At 34.6% G+C, this 14584-nt stretch overlaps 1 protein-coding gene across 6 annotated transcripts in view; it reads right to left on the bottom strand.

Moving 5' to 3' along the window:
• UBR1 (ubiquitin protein ligase E3 component n-recognin 1) overlaps window positions 1–14584 on the bottom strand; it is a 68205-nt gene that overhangs the window by 5013 nt on the left and 48608 nt on the right. For 5 of the 6 annotated variants that reach the window (XM_086748111.1, XM_086748116.1, XM_086748113.1 and 2 more), the window contains exons 32-42: window positions 13247–13399; window positions 12750–12847; window positions 11977–12070; window positions 10596–10744; window positions 8148–8203; window positions 7731–7827; window positions 6737–6804; window positions 5685–5835; window positions 4732–4819; window positions 3014–3147; window positions 1672–1780 (exon numbers count right to left, since the gene is read on the bottom strand). In XM_086748111.1, the coding sequence (XP_086604237.1) occupies window positions 1672–1780; window positions 3014–3147; window positions 4732–4819; window positions 5685–5835; window positions 6737–6804; window positions 7731–7827; window positions 8148–8203; window positions 10596–10744; window positions 11977–12070; window positions 12750–12847; window positions 13247–13399 (1197 nt within the window). The remainder of the gene's footprint in view (window positions 1–1671; window positions 1781–3013; window positions 3148–4731; window positions 4820–5684; window positions 5836–6736; window positions 6805–7730; window positions 7828–8147; window positions 8204–10595; window positions 10745–11976; window positions 12071–12749; window positions 12848–13246; window positions 13400–14584) is intronic. The other variant, XR_015258617.1, reaches the window with a different exon arrangement.

Here is a 14584-nt window from a genome sequence, read left to right as displayed (position 1 = left end):
CAGGAAAATAATTTAAGTGTGTATACAAGAGAAAAACTATGTGAAAAACAACCATGCTTAAAATTATTAGCATGCACATGAAAACAGAGTTAACACAGAGTTAAAAAAATGCAAGTAGACTTCAAGTTCTCAAAGTGGGCTACAATACACAGCTCCATTTGGAATACACCTGCTGAAAGCCACAGCGTAAGAAAATACCATACAGTCTACTAGGAAAATATTTATTGCTTCTATTTAATAACCATCACCCAATGGTTATGTTGCAAATGCTTGCATGTTGTATGCTTGCTTAGAATGGCCAATTGCGTCTACCAAAACAATGGTAGATGTTGGCAAGTTACTAAACACAGGAACTGGTATGTCTAAGATATCTTTTAAGTTTTTTCTACAAAAAGGAGAAGGGAGAGAAAACTGTAGCAGATGGTCAGTCTAGTAAATTTCATTTACCACATTTTTCAACAATCATCAAATTTAGTCTTCTGAAGTAAGATTCTTTCAAAAAACATATGAGAACTTGCATAATCATAGAATCATAGAATGGTTAGGGTTGGAAGGGATCTTCAAAGGTCATCCAGTCCAACCCCCCTGCAAGGAGCAGGGACATCCCTGACTAGGTCAGGTTGCTCAGAGCCTCATCCAGCCTGGCCTTGAACGTTTCCAGAGATGGGGCCGCCTCCACCACCTTTCTGGGCAACCTGTTCCAGTGTTCTATAACTCGCATCGTAAAAAATTTTTTCCTAATTTCTAATCTAAATCTACCCCCCTCTATTTTAAAACCATTACCTCTCGTCCTAATGATTTGACAACTGTTACTGTTACATTAAATATGTAGCCTACTACTTGAAATCTCTGTTTTTGACTAGGACCACTACAATGGATTTGTTAGCCCTAAGTTGAAGTAATCTAGACAACAAAACAGAACAGAGGTAAAAGGAAAAAAAAAAAAAAAAAAAAAAAAAAAAGAACCAAACCACAAAACAGAAAAAGCTAGTGTAAGCCAGAGTGTTCTGCCAAGAACCAGGAATAATAATTCATGCAACCAAGTGCTCAAATGGCCACCTTAAATACATGGAGCCATTCTGCCACACAATATAGCACGATTATTCTCAGAGTTAGAGGGGGAGAGTATCTGTTTATTTTCAGTTCAGTTTTTGAATGGAGAATTTTACCAATTATTTCTTTACTGCTAGACTGCAATGCACATAAACTCAGATTATACCTTAAGCTAACTTTCATATTCATCAGTCTATTTTGGAAATCCAGAGATGAAACAGACCCTGCCCAGCTACAAAATTTTCCATATTCTCATTTTATAGCTCATGTAATCAGCACTTTTGTTGTAGACAGATTAAAAATAGCCCAATGAACAGTAAGTGGAATACCATGAAAGCAAGTGTTTATGAAAACTTCTTTCTGCATGAATGATTTCATGTAGGTCGGCAAGCACTAGTCCCTTAAACTGTAACTGTTTAACGTTTGAATTACCATAAAATATAGAATCTTGTATGTTTTTGAAGTGCTTTAAGAGATTCAGTATACCTGTGCACATCAAACAAATGTTTAGAACTCTAGTAGGAATTTCAGCTCAATCGTATATTAACAAATTTGATCCAGAATTCCCATAGGGCTATCAAAACAGAAGAACATGGCCTGTCCAGTCCCAATTAGTACCTTTGAAGCAGTGGATTTACTGTGTCCCAATATTCCTGGAAGAGCAGGAACAAATTAGTAGGTAGAGACAGGTAACTACAAAGTGCCTTGAATTGCCCTTCTTCAGAAACTGCAAAAGAAACAGAAAACACGAGCAACTGTTGAAGTGTTTCAGCACTGCTGAATAATTCACTCAAAACTAGCAATCTCCTGATCCCTTTTCCACTGAATAATATGTATCTTACATCCAATTGTACTAGCTAGAAAATATGCTGAAGCTGTATTTCCACTGATTTAATCAGAGCTACAATAATTTGCATTAACTGAGGATCTGCTTTAGGTTTAATAAATTTGACATATATTATTAAATAATTTTAAAGTCATGCATAAGTCCCTGTAATAACAGAATTCCTTGATTAAATTCCATTTCACTGCACAATATGTAATACCTTAGTGCAGATGTCCGTACTTAGCACATTTTAGCTTTTCACTGTCCTTTTGATCTGCAATGGTATTAAATGTTGCTATGATCTAGTCAGTGCTAACACATTACATAACATAAGGTTAATTTAACAGTTTGTTGTTCTGTTCGTTTGCTCTACTACAGAAAATTGCCTTGCTGATTCACTAGGAAGACTCCTCCCTATAGAATCAAAGTTCTAGACTAATGGTAAAGAGAATAAACATATTCCAAAGTGCAGAGATTTTGACTCTTATATCCTAATCAAATTCAAACTTAGAGTTTATATAAATCAGGTTAAGATGCTGTATTTTGTCTCAGTTTTTCATAGCAATTTTGCACCTCTTTTCCAAATAGTTGATGATTCTATGTTTCACTGCATTTTGATAGAATACAAAATATTTATTTTTGGGTTTAGGATCTGTAATGCATTAGGATCCTTTAAGAAGAGATTTAAGTTTTATAATGTGGTTTATTTCTACTTGGCACTGTTTTGCTGAATCACTATGTCTTTAGCATTTACCAACATTAGCAACTGCACAGAAAGGTTTGGGTTTTTTTAAATATACTCCAGGCTATTTCTCAGGTGATCTAATCTAAGCCCCTAGAACTATCCTTAAATCACAAAATCTTTGTATCCACAAATACTTACTATCGATACATCACTGATAATTCACATATTTGCACATACTCAGAAGTACTCTTTTTCCTGCAAACAAGGCCAAGACAGCTTAGCTTCTCACGCCTGCCCCTTCCTATAAAAGTTAGTATTTCCTTTTCTTTCCAAGTCTTACTTTAATGTATCGACTATTGTTAAGTTATTGTGAACATTTAAAAATTCCATTCTTCCAAGAAAAGAGTAAACAAAGTCACATATAGATACATTTGCTTTCTCATAGTTACCTTGTAGTAGTTCCTCAGGTGGAGAAACTCCCAGTAAATAATGAAAAAATAAAGCAGCACAACGAAGGTAAGGCATGATGCCTTTTTTAACACAATCCCACACAAGCCAGCCTGGAATATCCTGACTAAAGCAACTGTAATACACAAATGAGAAATAGCTGCAATAATTCACAGTGCAAATCTTTTAGTACTTTCACATTTTGGCTAGCATTGGTAGAATGGTACAAGCAACACTGATGTACCCCAAATTCTGAGAAACACAGCCACCAGCACCTAACTTCTGACTTCCCCTTTGCCTAAGGAATGAATAGTAAGTTTATGTAGAACACTTACATAAAGCCTTCAAATTATCTCAATTTACATTTTTCATAATTATAAAAAATAAATACTCATACATAGCTATCCATCTCTAGGTAACTCAAGATAACCTGATTTAAACTGTACAAAACAGCATCACACACAGAGCAACTGATTCTTTCACTGCTTGTTTTTTATTACCAAAAGCCAGCAATTTTTTGAAATGTTGAAAGTTTTTAATTCAGTTGGTGTTCTGAATAAAATTCAAAAATTAGAAGAAAACAAACAACCAAACAGAAATACTCTTCAGGAACAACAAAACCAACACAATTAAAACATTAATACCTCATACTTCATTCCGGAAGTCACAACAGTAACACTTAGACTGTTTAAAATAAAGCTATACTAATCCCACCTCTGATAAAAATCCCGGAGTGATGCTCATCTCAGTAATTATTCTTGTGGTTTGTGCAATATTAGTAGACAGTCTAAATTTCATAGTAAGTTTAACTTACTTACAGTGTCTCCGTTTTCTAAAAATTTTAAACTTAGTTAAATTCACATAAATGTGAAAAGAATGTTCACAGAAATGTTGACCAGAACACGTTGAGGAACAATCTGTAAAGCTGTATTATAACATCATAGACCATTGCAAAATTATTATGTAGTTTGTGCTGTTAAAGTACAGATAGGTCAGAGTTAGAAGATGACAATGCATACACAGAAATTAAAACACAAAAAGTTTTCAGAGCTGGGATGCCAAAACTTTGGCATTTAATTCTGTACCTAAGCATCTCAGTACAGTGACCTGATTTTCCAAAACGCACAGCACCTATGATTTTAAGCTCGTGTCTCAGAGTAAATACTCCTACTATTTAAATATCAAATTTTAAATATTTAGAAATTTAGACTTAAATCTTTTAGACAAGTGAGTAGCATTGTCAATGCTTGAGAAACATATCTTTGCAGCTAGCCTTGGTGAAGATAAATCAAAGCAGAATTTGTAAAGGGTGCATCCATATTTTCTAGTTTATTTCACACACAGATGCTGAAGTACTAAAGAGTCTGAAGTTGTACCTATCAAAAAAAGTCTGAAAAGATGGGCACTAATGCTCAAACAAATAAGCAATTGTGTTTAGCTTTACACTTCTCTTTTTACAGTAGAACCATTTCCTTATTTCTGGCTTCCATCTAGAATTGAGAGATCTAAAAAAAAAAGTATTATTTTAATGAAAAGTATTCCTTTCATCAGTTTCCTTTTTTTTAGTGTTCATGAGAATGGGAAGAAAACACAAGGCATTGTGCTAACCCCCAATACGAAATTGATTCTTTTTTTCTTATTTTCCATGTTGTTCAGGTCAATTGCTGTGGATTGCCATCTTTCTAGGGAAGCGCAATGCTACAACTGAACTGCTACTTACCCACTGGTGTACTGGGAAATTTCTCTACAAAAAGACTGTGCAGACTGTGCCTCCTCACTGTTGTCAGATGATAGAGCAGTAGCAGATTCTGCACACAAAAAGATGAATCTCACTGTAAATGCACTTCATTTGTAACACGCTTCTCTTTTTTAACATATACTGAGCTCTTATTTTTTTTAAATTGCATTGCAGAAATATTTCCACTTTATTTTGCTTAATTCTTTTCTATTTGCTGTTTTTAACCTAACAAATATTCTCCTAAAACGGCATGCTATAAAGAAGCATCAGGATTACTGCCTCATTGCTCATCTTGACATGTAAAACCTGCTTCCTTCTCTTGAACTTTGTAAGTTATTGTCTTACATAGATTAAGCGATAAGTTTGCTGGGTTGTTTTTTTTTTTTTTTTTCCTTTAATTCCTATCATGCTGAAGAAAATGTAAAGTAGCAGCTAGGAAACCTGTAGGTTACTGACAGTTTTTAACAGTAGTATGAAATACAGAGAAAAGTGCAATTCTCTCCTATCAGTTTATAGGATTTTTGTATTTTGGCTCTGGGTATTTACTAGGTTGAAGGGTAAAGAAAAGTTTGTTTCCCAAATCATCCTAAATGTCACTGTACAGCTCAGAGTGCTGCTGCTGGGCAGAGCATTGCTTCTCGTACAAGGAGGGAAGAGAGGAAAGTTACTACTCTGGAATGACTGACTTGAGCAAGTACTGATATATCAGTAACTATTTTGTTTTCTTAGGTTAAGCACACAGAAGTGATATAATAAAATGCTCAGCAAATGATGTTGTGCTATTTATTTTTTACCAGAAAACAGTTATTACTACCTAGCACTAAGCGTCATTTATTATGAGGAGGTTTATCTGGAAGATACTAATGGTGCCCATCCATTATTTTTAAGAAATTGTGTAAAAATGACAGAATAATCCAACTCAAATACACATCTACCTGTTGCTGAAGAGACGACGATTTGTGTTATGTGTGCCAGTGTTGTCAGATGGAAGAGGTAGAGGTGGTTATAGGCTGAACTGATTGATGAAGGTTGCAAATCTACAGCATCCTCCCAGTATAAAGATGGAAAGGATAACACAACTCCCACCTACAGTGAAAGGGAAGGAGCAATTATTAAAGTAACAGAAATTTGGTAATAGCTACATGGGTAATAGAAATTATATTCTTACGATATATTTATATTTCATTTCTCTAGTTAGTTTAAATATGTTCATTTATCTTGCTAGTTTTAATTCAAAAAGTGTAGCAACAACTGACTGGAAAACATGACCCTTTGTGCCTCTCCAGTATGCAGGGAACTCAGATATAGTTCCATTGTAATTGCCAGTTTAGAGATACACCAAGAAAGCTTGTCCAGTTTCTAGAAAGCTTACTTTCTGTTTTTTGACATAAGATAGAGCACATTGGAAAAAAAGTGAGAAGTAAGACAAGCATTAGTTAGGAAAGGCTATCAGGGCAAACCAGGTTTTATTTTGGTAGGTTTGGTTAGTTTTTGTTGCCTTTTTTGTTGTTTGGGTTTGTTTTGGTTTGTTGGGTTTTGTTTTTTTTTTTTAAATAGTAGAAGAAACTGTAATACAGATTTATATTAAAAACAAAAAGATGAGGCTAAGAAGACTAAAGAAGTTAATAAGAGTAAATGTGAAGGAATCAGAAGGTATGAGAGGCCTATTGAGACAAAGGGAAAGAGAGGGAAACAAGCTCAGTGGATGCATTTCTCAGGTATTTTGGAGGCTTGACAACAATGGAAGTGGTAAAAAGATGACTGAGATTGCAAGCATGAAATTTAATAGGAGTGAGACAGCAAAGACTTGAAAGCTAGAAGAACAGCAGAACTAAAAGTAAAGACTCATATATAGCAGCCATATGTAATCATTTGCTTGTATGCAGTGCTCGTGTATTATCATTTGATTCATGCAAGTGAACAGATCACGCACAAAAATCCATGCTCAGAAAAGTATTAATATGAAGAATAAAATGACTCTGCTTACCAAAATGTGGAACATATCTACTTCTAAGAGGGATGGAGTGTCCTCCACTTTAAAGTTCGGTAGAAGAACTACAAAATAAAGGTACTGATTATGCATTTGATATGTTTTTTCTTCTTTCACATTGAACTGCAATATCAGAATCTTATTTTAGAGCCCCTATAACTTCTGTGTTTTCATCAAAAAATGTTCAAATTTCTGAACTACAGAAGTATCTGCTTAATTAACTACTTACCACTAACCACCACTGATTGTGTATTTGCCCATGTTGTCTACATGCCCAACCAGCTCACAATTTTAATAACTGTATCTTCAAAATTCTGAGATAAAAGTCTTTGATTTATTTCTCTAGCTCTAATAAACCACACACAGTGTTAAGTACTTAGGCACTGCAACACTGGATGTCTCACACCCTATCACAATACAAAAGCCTGTACCATACCCAAGAATCCTATCGAATAGAAGGCAAGCCAAAAAGTGGGATTTACAAAGGCCACGGTGATAACCTAATTAGTAAGAAACATGGAGGATAGCTGTGTCGCAAATCAGATCTCCCTGAGATCAAAATATCTTAAACTAGGCTGCAAATAGCCTTTTGAAAGTACTAAAAAGATGAAGTATCACAATTAAGAGAGAGGAATACCTGTTTTGTGGCTTCATCCACCTGTTTAGCACAGAATTTGAGTAATTTTGAACACTGCCAGAAATAGATTGTTAATCATCTGTAAATATTCCAGATCTGAGTATCTTCAGACCTAGGTAATCTGGGATAGATGATTTTTTAGGGACTTTAGTGATAACAGCCTCCTGGGTTAAGAGAATTATTGATTACTTAAGTTCAAGAAATATTCCATTATTTCAGTCAACATCAGAGAAATTTAAATTAGCACTGTTGTCAGCAGCCTAATCTTTGCTTCTGTGCCATATTAACGTGTGTGCCATTTTGCAATCAAAACTTCGGCAACACTCAAGGCAGTAAAGAAAAGGGATACAATACCTCCTAGAAGACGAATCAGATGTTTCTGAATCAGGACCTGTGGTGACGTTGTTCTCTGAGCAGCTGCAAACTGCACTAATGCTTTAAGGCCACTGTGCTAGAGCGCAAGAGAAAACGGTTGAAGAGGAAAAAAAAAGGAAGATATAATAGTGAATAAAGCTGTAAAAACATATCTACTTCTACAAACAGAAAACACCTAAGTGAATTTAATATGAACTTCCATGTATAAGTAGAAACATAATTCTTCCAAAGTGTTCTTTATATGAGCTCTCAAAATGTTTTGGTTGGTATCTCTCAACAGAAAATTATCTTGATATTGGCAGTTTCAACAGTAAGTTACATATATAAATACGTGTGTGTGTGTAAAAACTATGAAAACTTTTTTTAAGATGTATTTCATATCATACTTGCCCGTACCTGTCTATTTTGCAGTGATCCAAATAAAGGCTTGCCTTCTGTTTCCAAGAGGTTTTCTTAAAATTAAACACAGAAAAAATTAAGTTGCTTTGTTCTACAGGAACTAACATAACATTTCTGTTAGAATACACTTAGTCCAAGATCAATTTATTCTTAGTATATGTACTTCTTTTTAAAGCTCAACTTTATTCTGATAAGAGAATTCTCTTGGGGGAAAAAAAACCCCACCATCTTAAATAGTACTAAGTGTTTCCCAGATAAATGGTTGTAATTAGCTTTTTAAAAACATTTGGTTTTCAGATCTTGCTAACTAGAGATTTAAATGAATACTGTCTCACATGAATGATGACAAGACATTCTATAGATTTAGTTGTATTTTCAGTTACCCTTATACAATGCTCAAAAATATCAAGGTATGTCTACAGGGAATGCTGTACAGCCATCAACCTCAAATTTGTATTACTGCATTTGACTGTAATTTAACAAAAATATTTTGAAAACAAAATTCCCAAGCTGGGATACAACTTATCTTTCCTACCTGAGTGCACTGGTTTTGAAGGGATAATAAAGAGAAAGCAAGCCAATAAAAATAAGAAACCAGATTAACTCAATTGAGTAAAAAGTTACCAATTCAAATGATTTCGTGCTTTAGTCACTTTTCAGAGATAAATCAGTACACTTCAAGATCTTGGTATTTTTCTTGTTGTTTTCATTGGCGATTTTTTGGTTGAGTTGGTTTTTTTTTAACCACTTCTAACAAAAAATGAAAGAGTTTTATCTCGGCACTTCCACACATCATTTTAACACACAACAAACACATGGAGTTGTTGAGGAAACACAGGAAAAATCAGATCTGTATTTTTAAGTGTCTGGGTTTAGGCAATAAAAGCAATTCACATCCCTTAAGTCAATGATGCTTTGAACCTCCTCTAGAGACTCCACTAATAGAGGTACCTAAGATTCCTTTGTCTAGGCAGCTTGGCTACACACCCATTAAATGGTTTTAATAAGGCACCCTATGACTAGATGCAAACCCAGCAGCATACTAGAAGCTAGGTAGCCAGTTTTGCTTTACAATTTCATGGAAGCTGGCTCTATTCGTAAACAAAAATGGATCCAAGATGGTGGTGTGACCTAGGATAGGTTTGACTGTCACAGTGGTTCCTCTGGTTTTATTATCTTGGCCTAGTGAGGCATCTGAATTTTCTACTTCTGACATATGCCATCACTATCACATCTGTGACAACAGTTACTGCATTTATACACTTGCTGGCAAACTCATCTCTGACAACCACCAAGGTTTAGGTTTTTTTAGATATCAAATGAAAACAATCTACATAGCATTAAGTGCATTAATGTTTATAGAGTTGGGTGGTTTCCGGTCCTCTCTTGACCCACTTGAAAACTCCAGTGAAATCCAACACTAAAAAGATGCAATCAGTTTTCATAACTATTCCTGCCTTATCAGAATATTCCTAATCGTCCTAAAACCTTTTGAATTCTTGATACTCCAACTGGGTCAAGTCCACTATAGATGTAGAGTAGACTACACTTGTATCTCAACAGGTTAATCAAGAAAAAACAGCATACTTGGTAAATCATATTTATGGAGATGTACAATTACATCCTCAGTTCCTTCAGCATGCATTTCAAACTTATCTCTTGCCTTTCTCCCTGCCTGCAAGTCACTACAGATTTATCTACAACTTCATGCTTATTACACAAACTTATTTGTGTACATGGTACAGAAATTAAATGAGACTGACTGCTAAACAGGTACATTATCTCAAAAAACGCAATCATTTTTATGGTAATTATTTTGCCCTCAAGAAGAGATTCATGTCAGAGAATGTTCGGTTTTTGGTGGGGTTTTTTTGGTTGGTTGGTTGGGGTTTTTTTGGGGTTTTTTTTTTTTTTTTTTTCTTCCTGTCCTACCAGGTATCTGCTTAGCAATTTCAGAATACAAAAGACCATATTTCTTCTACAAATTCCATGAGAACTCTTTCAGAATAGAGACAAAAAGAAATAATGAGAGAGGGAGTACTATTTCATACCCATTAGATATTTAGCTGGGTAGGAGATGCCTGCAGGCCAATGATCTTTGGCAGCCTGAAGATATTCATTGAAAATGCTTAAGGTTAGAATTAGTAACGTGGAACATGATCACTCCTTGCTCTCTCAGATTAAACCCATCAATGCTGGCATTCCATACCTTACTTTATAGACTACCATCTGACAAAAATATCCTATTATTTATATTGGATTATAGATTATCATTCTACTACTATATATGTAATTACATACAATATACATTGTTATACTAGTAAACGTTGCTCTTGTTTATGGATTGTTATTACTACTACTACAACAATCAGATTGTATAAAATTATACAAACAATTTTAAAGTTTTCAAGTCATGAGAAGGAATAAACCTGAATTACGCTTTACCGATACACTGGATGGTAAAAGCACATGTGCTCCAGGTCATCACAGGAATGCGGTAATCAGCTTCATTGGGAGCAACTTTTAGCCCAACTCTATAAATGGTGGTGGCAAAGAGAATAAGCATCTCCTTGATACTGCTTGAGTATTTGGCTCTGCAAAAGCAAGACAAGATAATTTCAGTCTGAATTATTAACAATGCTTATTACTTACCAGTCAATCAATCGCTAACAAAGTCTAAGTTATTTATGAAAGAATTATTGAATACGAAGGCCCTTTGTACAGAGGTGAAAAAGTTATAGTTTCCAGTAGTAAACAAGTACCTTGACAGAACAGACTCTACAAATTGAGAGATTAAGAGCTGCCAGGCTGGAAGGAGTCAACTTCTGCACACTTCACTATAATCTACACTCAAAAAATGCAGACATGTAAATCAAAGTAAAAGACAATGAAAAAAACAAATGCAAGTCAGCAAGTGTAATTATAAGTGCTGGAGTGAAAATATATCCCATCTCACAAGGCACTAAAAATGGAAAGAAAGATGCAGTTTAAAACACATTTTTTAGTGTTTAAGCTCCTTTCAACTGACATTGGGTTAGTTTATGTAAATGCAGATATATGCAGAAAAGTACCTAGGCAAAAACACATGCAATTTAATGGCTTGTGTTTTTTCAGTCATACACAGAACTTCGTAACAGAAATATATGACATTCATATTAATTATTCAAATCTCTACAGCCAAAACAACTGTACCATGAAGTTTAAGGTTTAGCCAGGCTCATACTTAAACACCACATTGTTTAAGTGCAACCTATAGAATATTTCCCATGGAGATCAGTTATCAAGCAAGATAGTCAGTCAGAAGTAGAGTAGGTAGTGTGACCTAAAAAGAAGACAGGCAGCTGAGTACACTTGAAAAGTATCTATCCTTTCATTCTGTTTTAGTGGGAGAGGGTTTTTGCCCACTGAAATAGAAACAGACAACATATCCCTATTCCTTTGAGTAATCTGAATTACATTATTGTATCCAAAAATCAAGTGAAATCTATCCCTGAAACAGAACTGAAGCAGGAAAATTAAGGCAGACAGACATCAAATAACTTTCCTAGAGGCACAGAAAACGATCCAAATCACTGGAATTGTGGATTAGAAGATTCCAAACTCCTAGCTTTGTACTGAGAACATAAGAACTACCAGACTGGATTTGACCATCAGGTCCATCTAGCCCCGTACAGATCTGATATTCAGTGAGCGTTTAAGGAAAAGTCTAAGTAAGCCCATACACAGATCCAACATATCATATGCCTTTCCTTTAATACAAATTCTGAAGTATACCTAGGTTATTTTAGGGAGAATTAACATAGAGACCACTTCCAGTAACACTTACGAGGACTGAACTCCAAAACTAAGGATGGAATGGAATTCCAAAGCCGAGTTCCCCATTCCCTTGTTGGCAAAAGCTGGAAGATTTTGTTTCTCCCCTTCCAGAAAGAAAGAAAGAAAAAAAGAAAAAAAAAAGAAAAAAAGGATCTACATTAAAAAACAAAGAAGTTGTTACAGTTTTTAGAACAGTAACAGAACTGAGACTCCTTTTTATTTTAAACTGGTTTGAAAATAATTGTAAGCAGACATCACCAGTCAAGACTCTTTTCTAACCCTCCTCCTTAAGTAACACTTTCTTCTGTTCCCAGAAATATGAGGATTAAAAGTAGTGCTTTACTGGTGAGGAAAAAAAACTCCCCCACATTATAAGAGTGCAAGGAATGTCTTGATTCTCTGTACTTTCTGTTTTCTAAACAGTCATACTTGTTTTTATTTTGGCCCTTTTAATTTAATTTTTCTCTTTTTTTTTACTACATCACAGTCAATATAAAAGTCTAATTAACTCTGAGTTGGCGGCTATCCTCTCCAAGTGTATATAATTTTCTTCTACAGGGAAGATGGAAAGAATTTAACAGAAGCAAGAAAACTGGTGAGGGCACTGTGAAATCAAGACATGAGCTCAGAAAAGGCCATGACTTTTTCCCTAGCTTGATTTGATATTATCTTGATTGATAGCAAAATGTATTCTTTATTTGAAGTTTTATGTTGATATTAGTTAAAACATGTATTGGCATATTAGATATCCCACAGAACAGCTTCAAAATTAAGATAACAAACCTTTAACATTTTTCACACTGTAGCCTGATATCCTGACTATGATAATCTCCAGCCACCTAGCCAGGGACAGAATTTGAGCTACTGCCTCTGCATCCTCACTGAAAACAGAAACAGAAAGCAGGTTTTACTTTAACACTCAAAGAATCGCCTCGTCTTTAAAAACAGAGGAAACATTTAAATTAAAACACATTAACTCAGTATTTGCACTTTTGCTGGCCTTGTAAATTTTGAGCAAACAATACAGAATGAAGTATTAGTCTAAATACTAGATCCAGGTACTTTCTCATTTGATATCAGCACCAAAAATAGCCAATCCAAAAAAAAGAGTATATTTGGCTGAAAGGTCAGTGAGGAGATATGCAGTCTTTTATACAGATTAGGAAGGTAAGCCCAAGTTTTCCTTCCAAAAATTTGAAAAGCCAACCAGCCCCCAAATCATTCTTACTACTTTTTTTTTTTAAATTTTAAATTAAAGGCTATGCTTTCTAGGAATTCACCTGTTTATTTTTTGAGCCTGCAATGGAACGACAGGAATCACGGTATTGCACAGAGATTTGCAAAGTGGACAAAGATATTCTCCATTCTCCAAGTCAAATATCTGTTCAACATGCAGACGTTGTCTAAAGTTCAGCTGCATGGCTTCAAAGTATCTACAACACAGAAAAGGAAATTACTAGAAAGTGAAACGGCTCCAATGTGGCAAAAACAAATGTTTAAGTAATTAAATGTGTTATTAGCTAGCAAATACCTATCTAAGCCAACAAACAAGTCTTTGCCTTTGATTCATAACTCTTTCCTATGCTTCAATGTGAAAATAAAACAAAAACTTTGAGCACATAGATGAACTCATGCAAAATGCACAGCATACCACTAGTGCAAAAATGATGGCAACTCTTCCTTGCTTTTAAGATCCTTTAAAATTTCGTTAACATTTTTACAGACAAGCAGTCCTTAAAATTTATACTCTTCTCTCATACCATCTTCAACACAATGAAACAGTGTAATACCTCCCATATGCAACTCATTACAGTAAGTCTGAAACAAGTATTATACATATTTTCATTTAATTTTAGGAAAAACTACTGGTAGCATTTCATGAATAATCAGTTATTCATGGCAACGACTGAGTCTCATGACTAGACAATGAAACTATAGCCTTCTTTTAACAGGAAGGGAGGATAATTTGAATTACAATTTTGCTCTTGAGCTATATTAAACTCCAAAGGAAACCAAGAAATAACTATGATCTTTTTACAGGTTTTGTTGTAATTTTGCCCCCTCAGTGGATACAGTAAGCCTTCAAATGTAATTAATGTCTCAGTGGTCTTATTAGGACAAAAAGAGTCAACATTCAATTCTGCTTACCTGGATACAAGCAACTAAATTCAGTACACTAATGTTCAGACTGAGTATGTAAGATCTTAAAGACAGATATGAAATATCTAACTTTCACATTAAAGTCATAACTAGTTTTGTTTGTTTTTTTTTCCTTAAATCATACATCTTAAAGGAAAAAAATAAAATCGCATTTATGTAATAAGATAAAAAGTGCCTGCAGGTGCATCTGTAGAAGTTCTAATGAAACAGATCAGAATATTTAGGAAAGTATTCTGTTACAATTAAGAAAAACATACATTTATTTTCCACGTTCAAACAAGTATGTTTTCGCAAGCAACTCCTCTTCCTCATACATGGCAACTACAAAGATATTCCATTCGTTTGAAATTTTACTGTTTTAGAGAGTATTTAGCAGTATTTTTAGGCTGCATAGATACTCTAGAAAAGTGTGGCAGGCATAATTTGGAGGAATATTAGTAAGTTAGAACATCTGTTAT

This window comes from Chlamydotis macqueenii, chromosome 5, assembly GCF_036417535.1.
Source record: "Chlamydotis macqueenii isolate bChlMac1 chromosome 5, bChlMac1.mat, whole genome shotgun sequence".
NCBI lineage: Eukaryota > Metazoa > Chordata > Aves > Otidiformes > Otididae > Chlamydotis > Chlamydotis macqueenii.
This window is presented reverse-complemented; position numbering and strand designations above follow the sequence as displayed.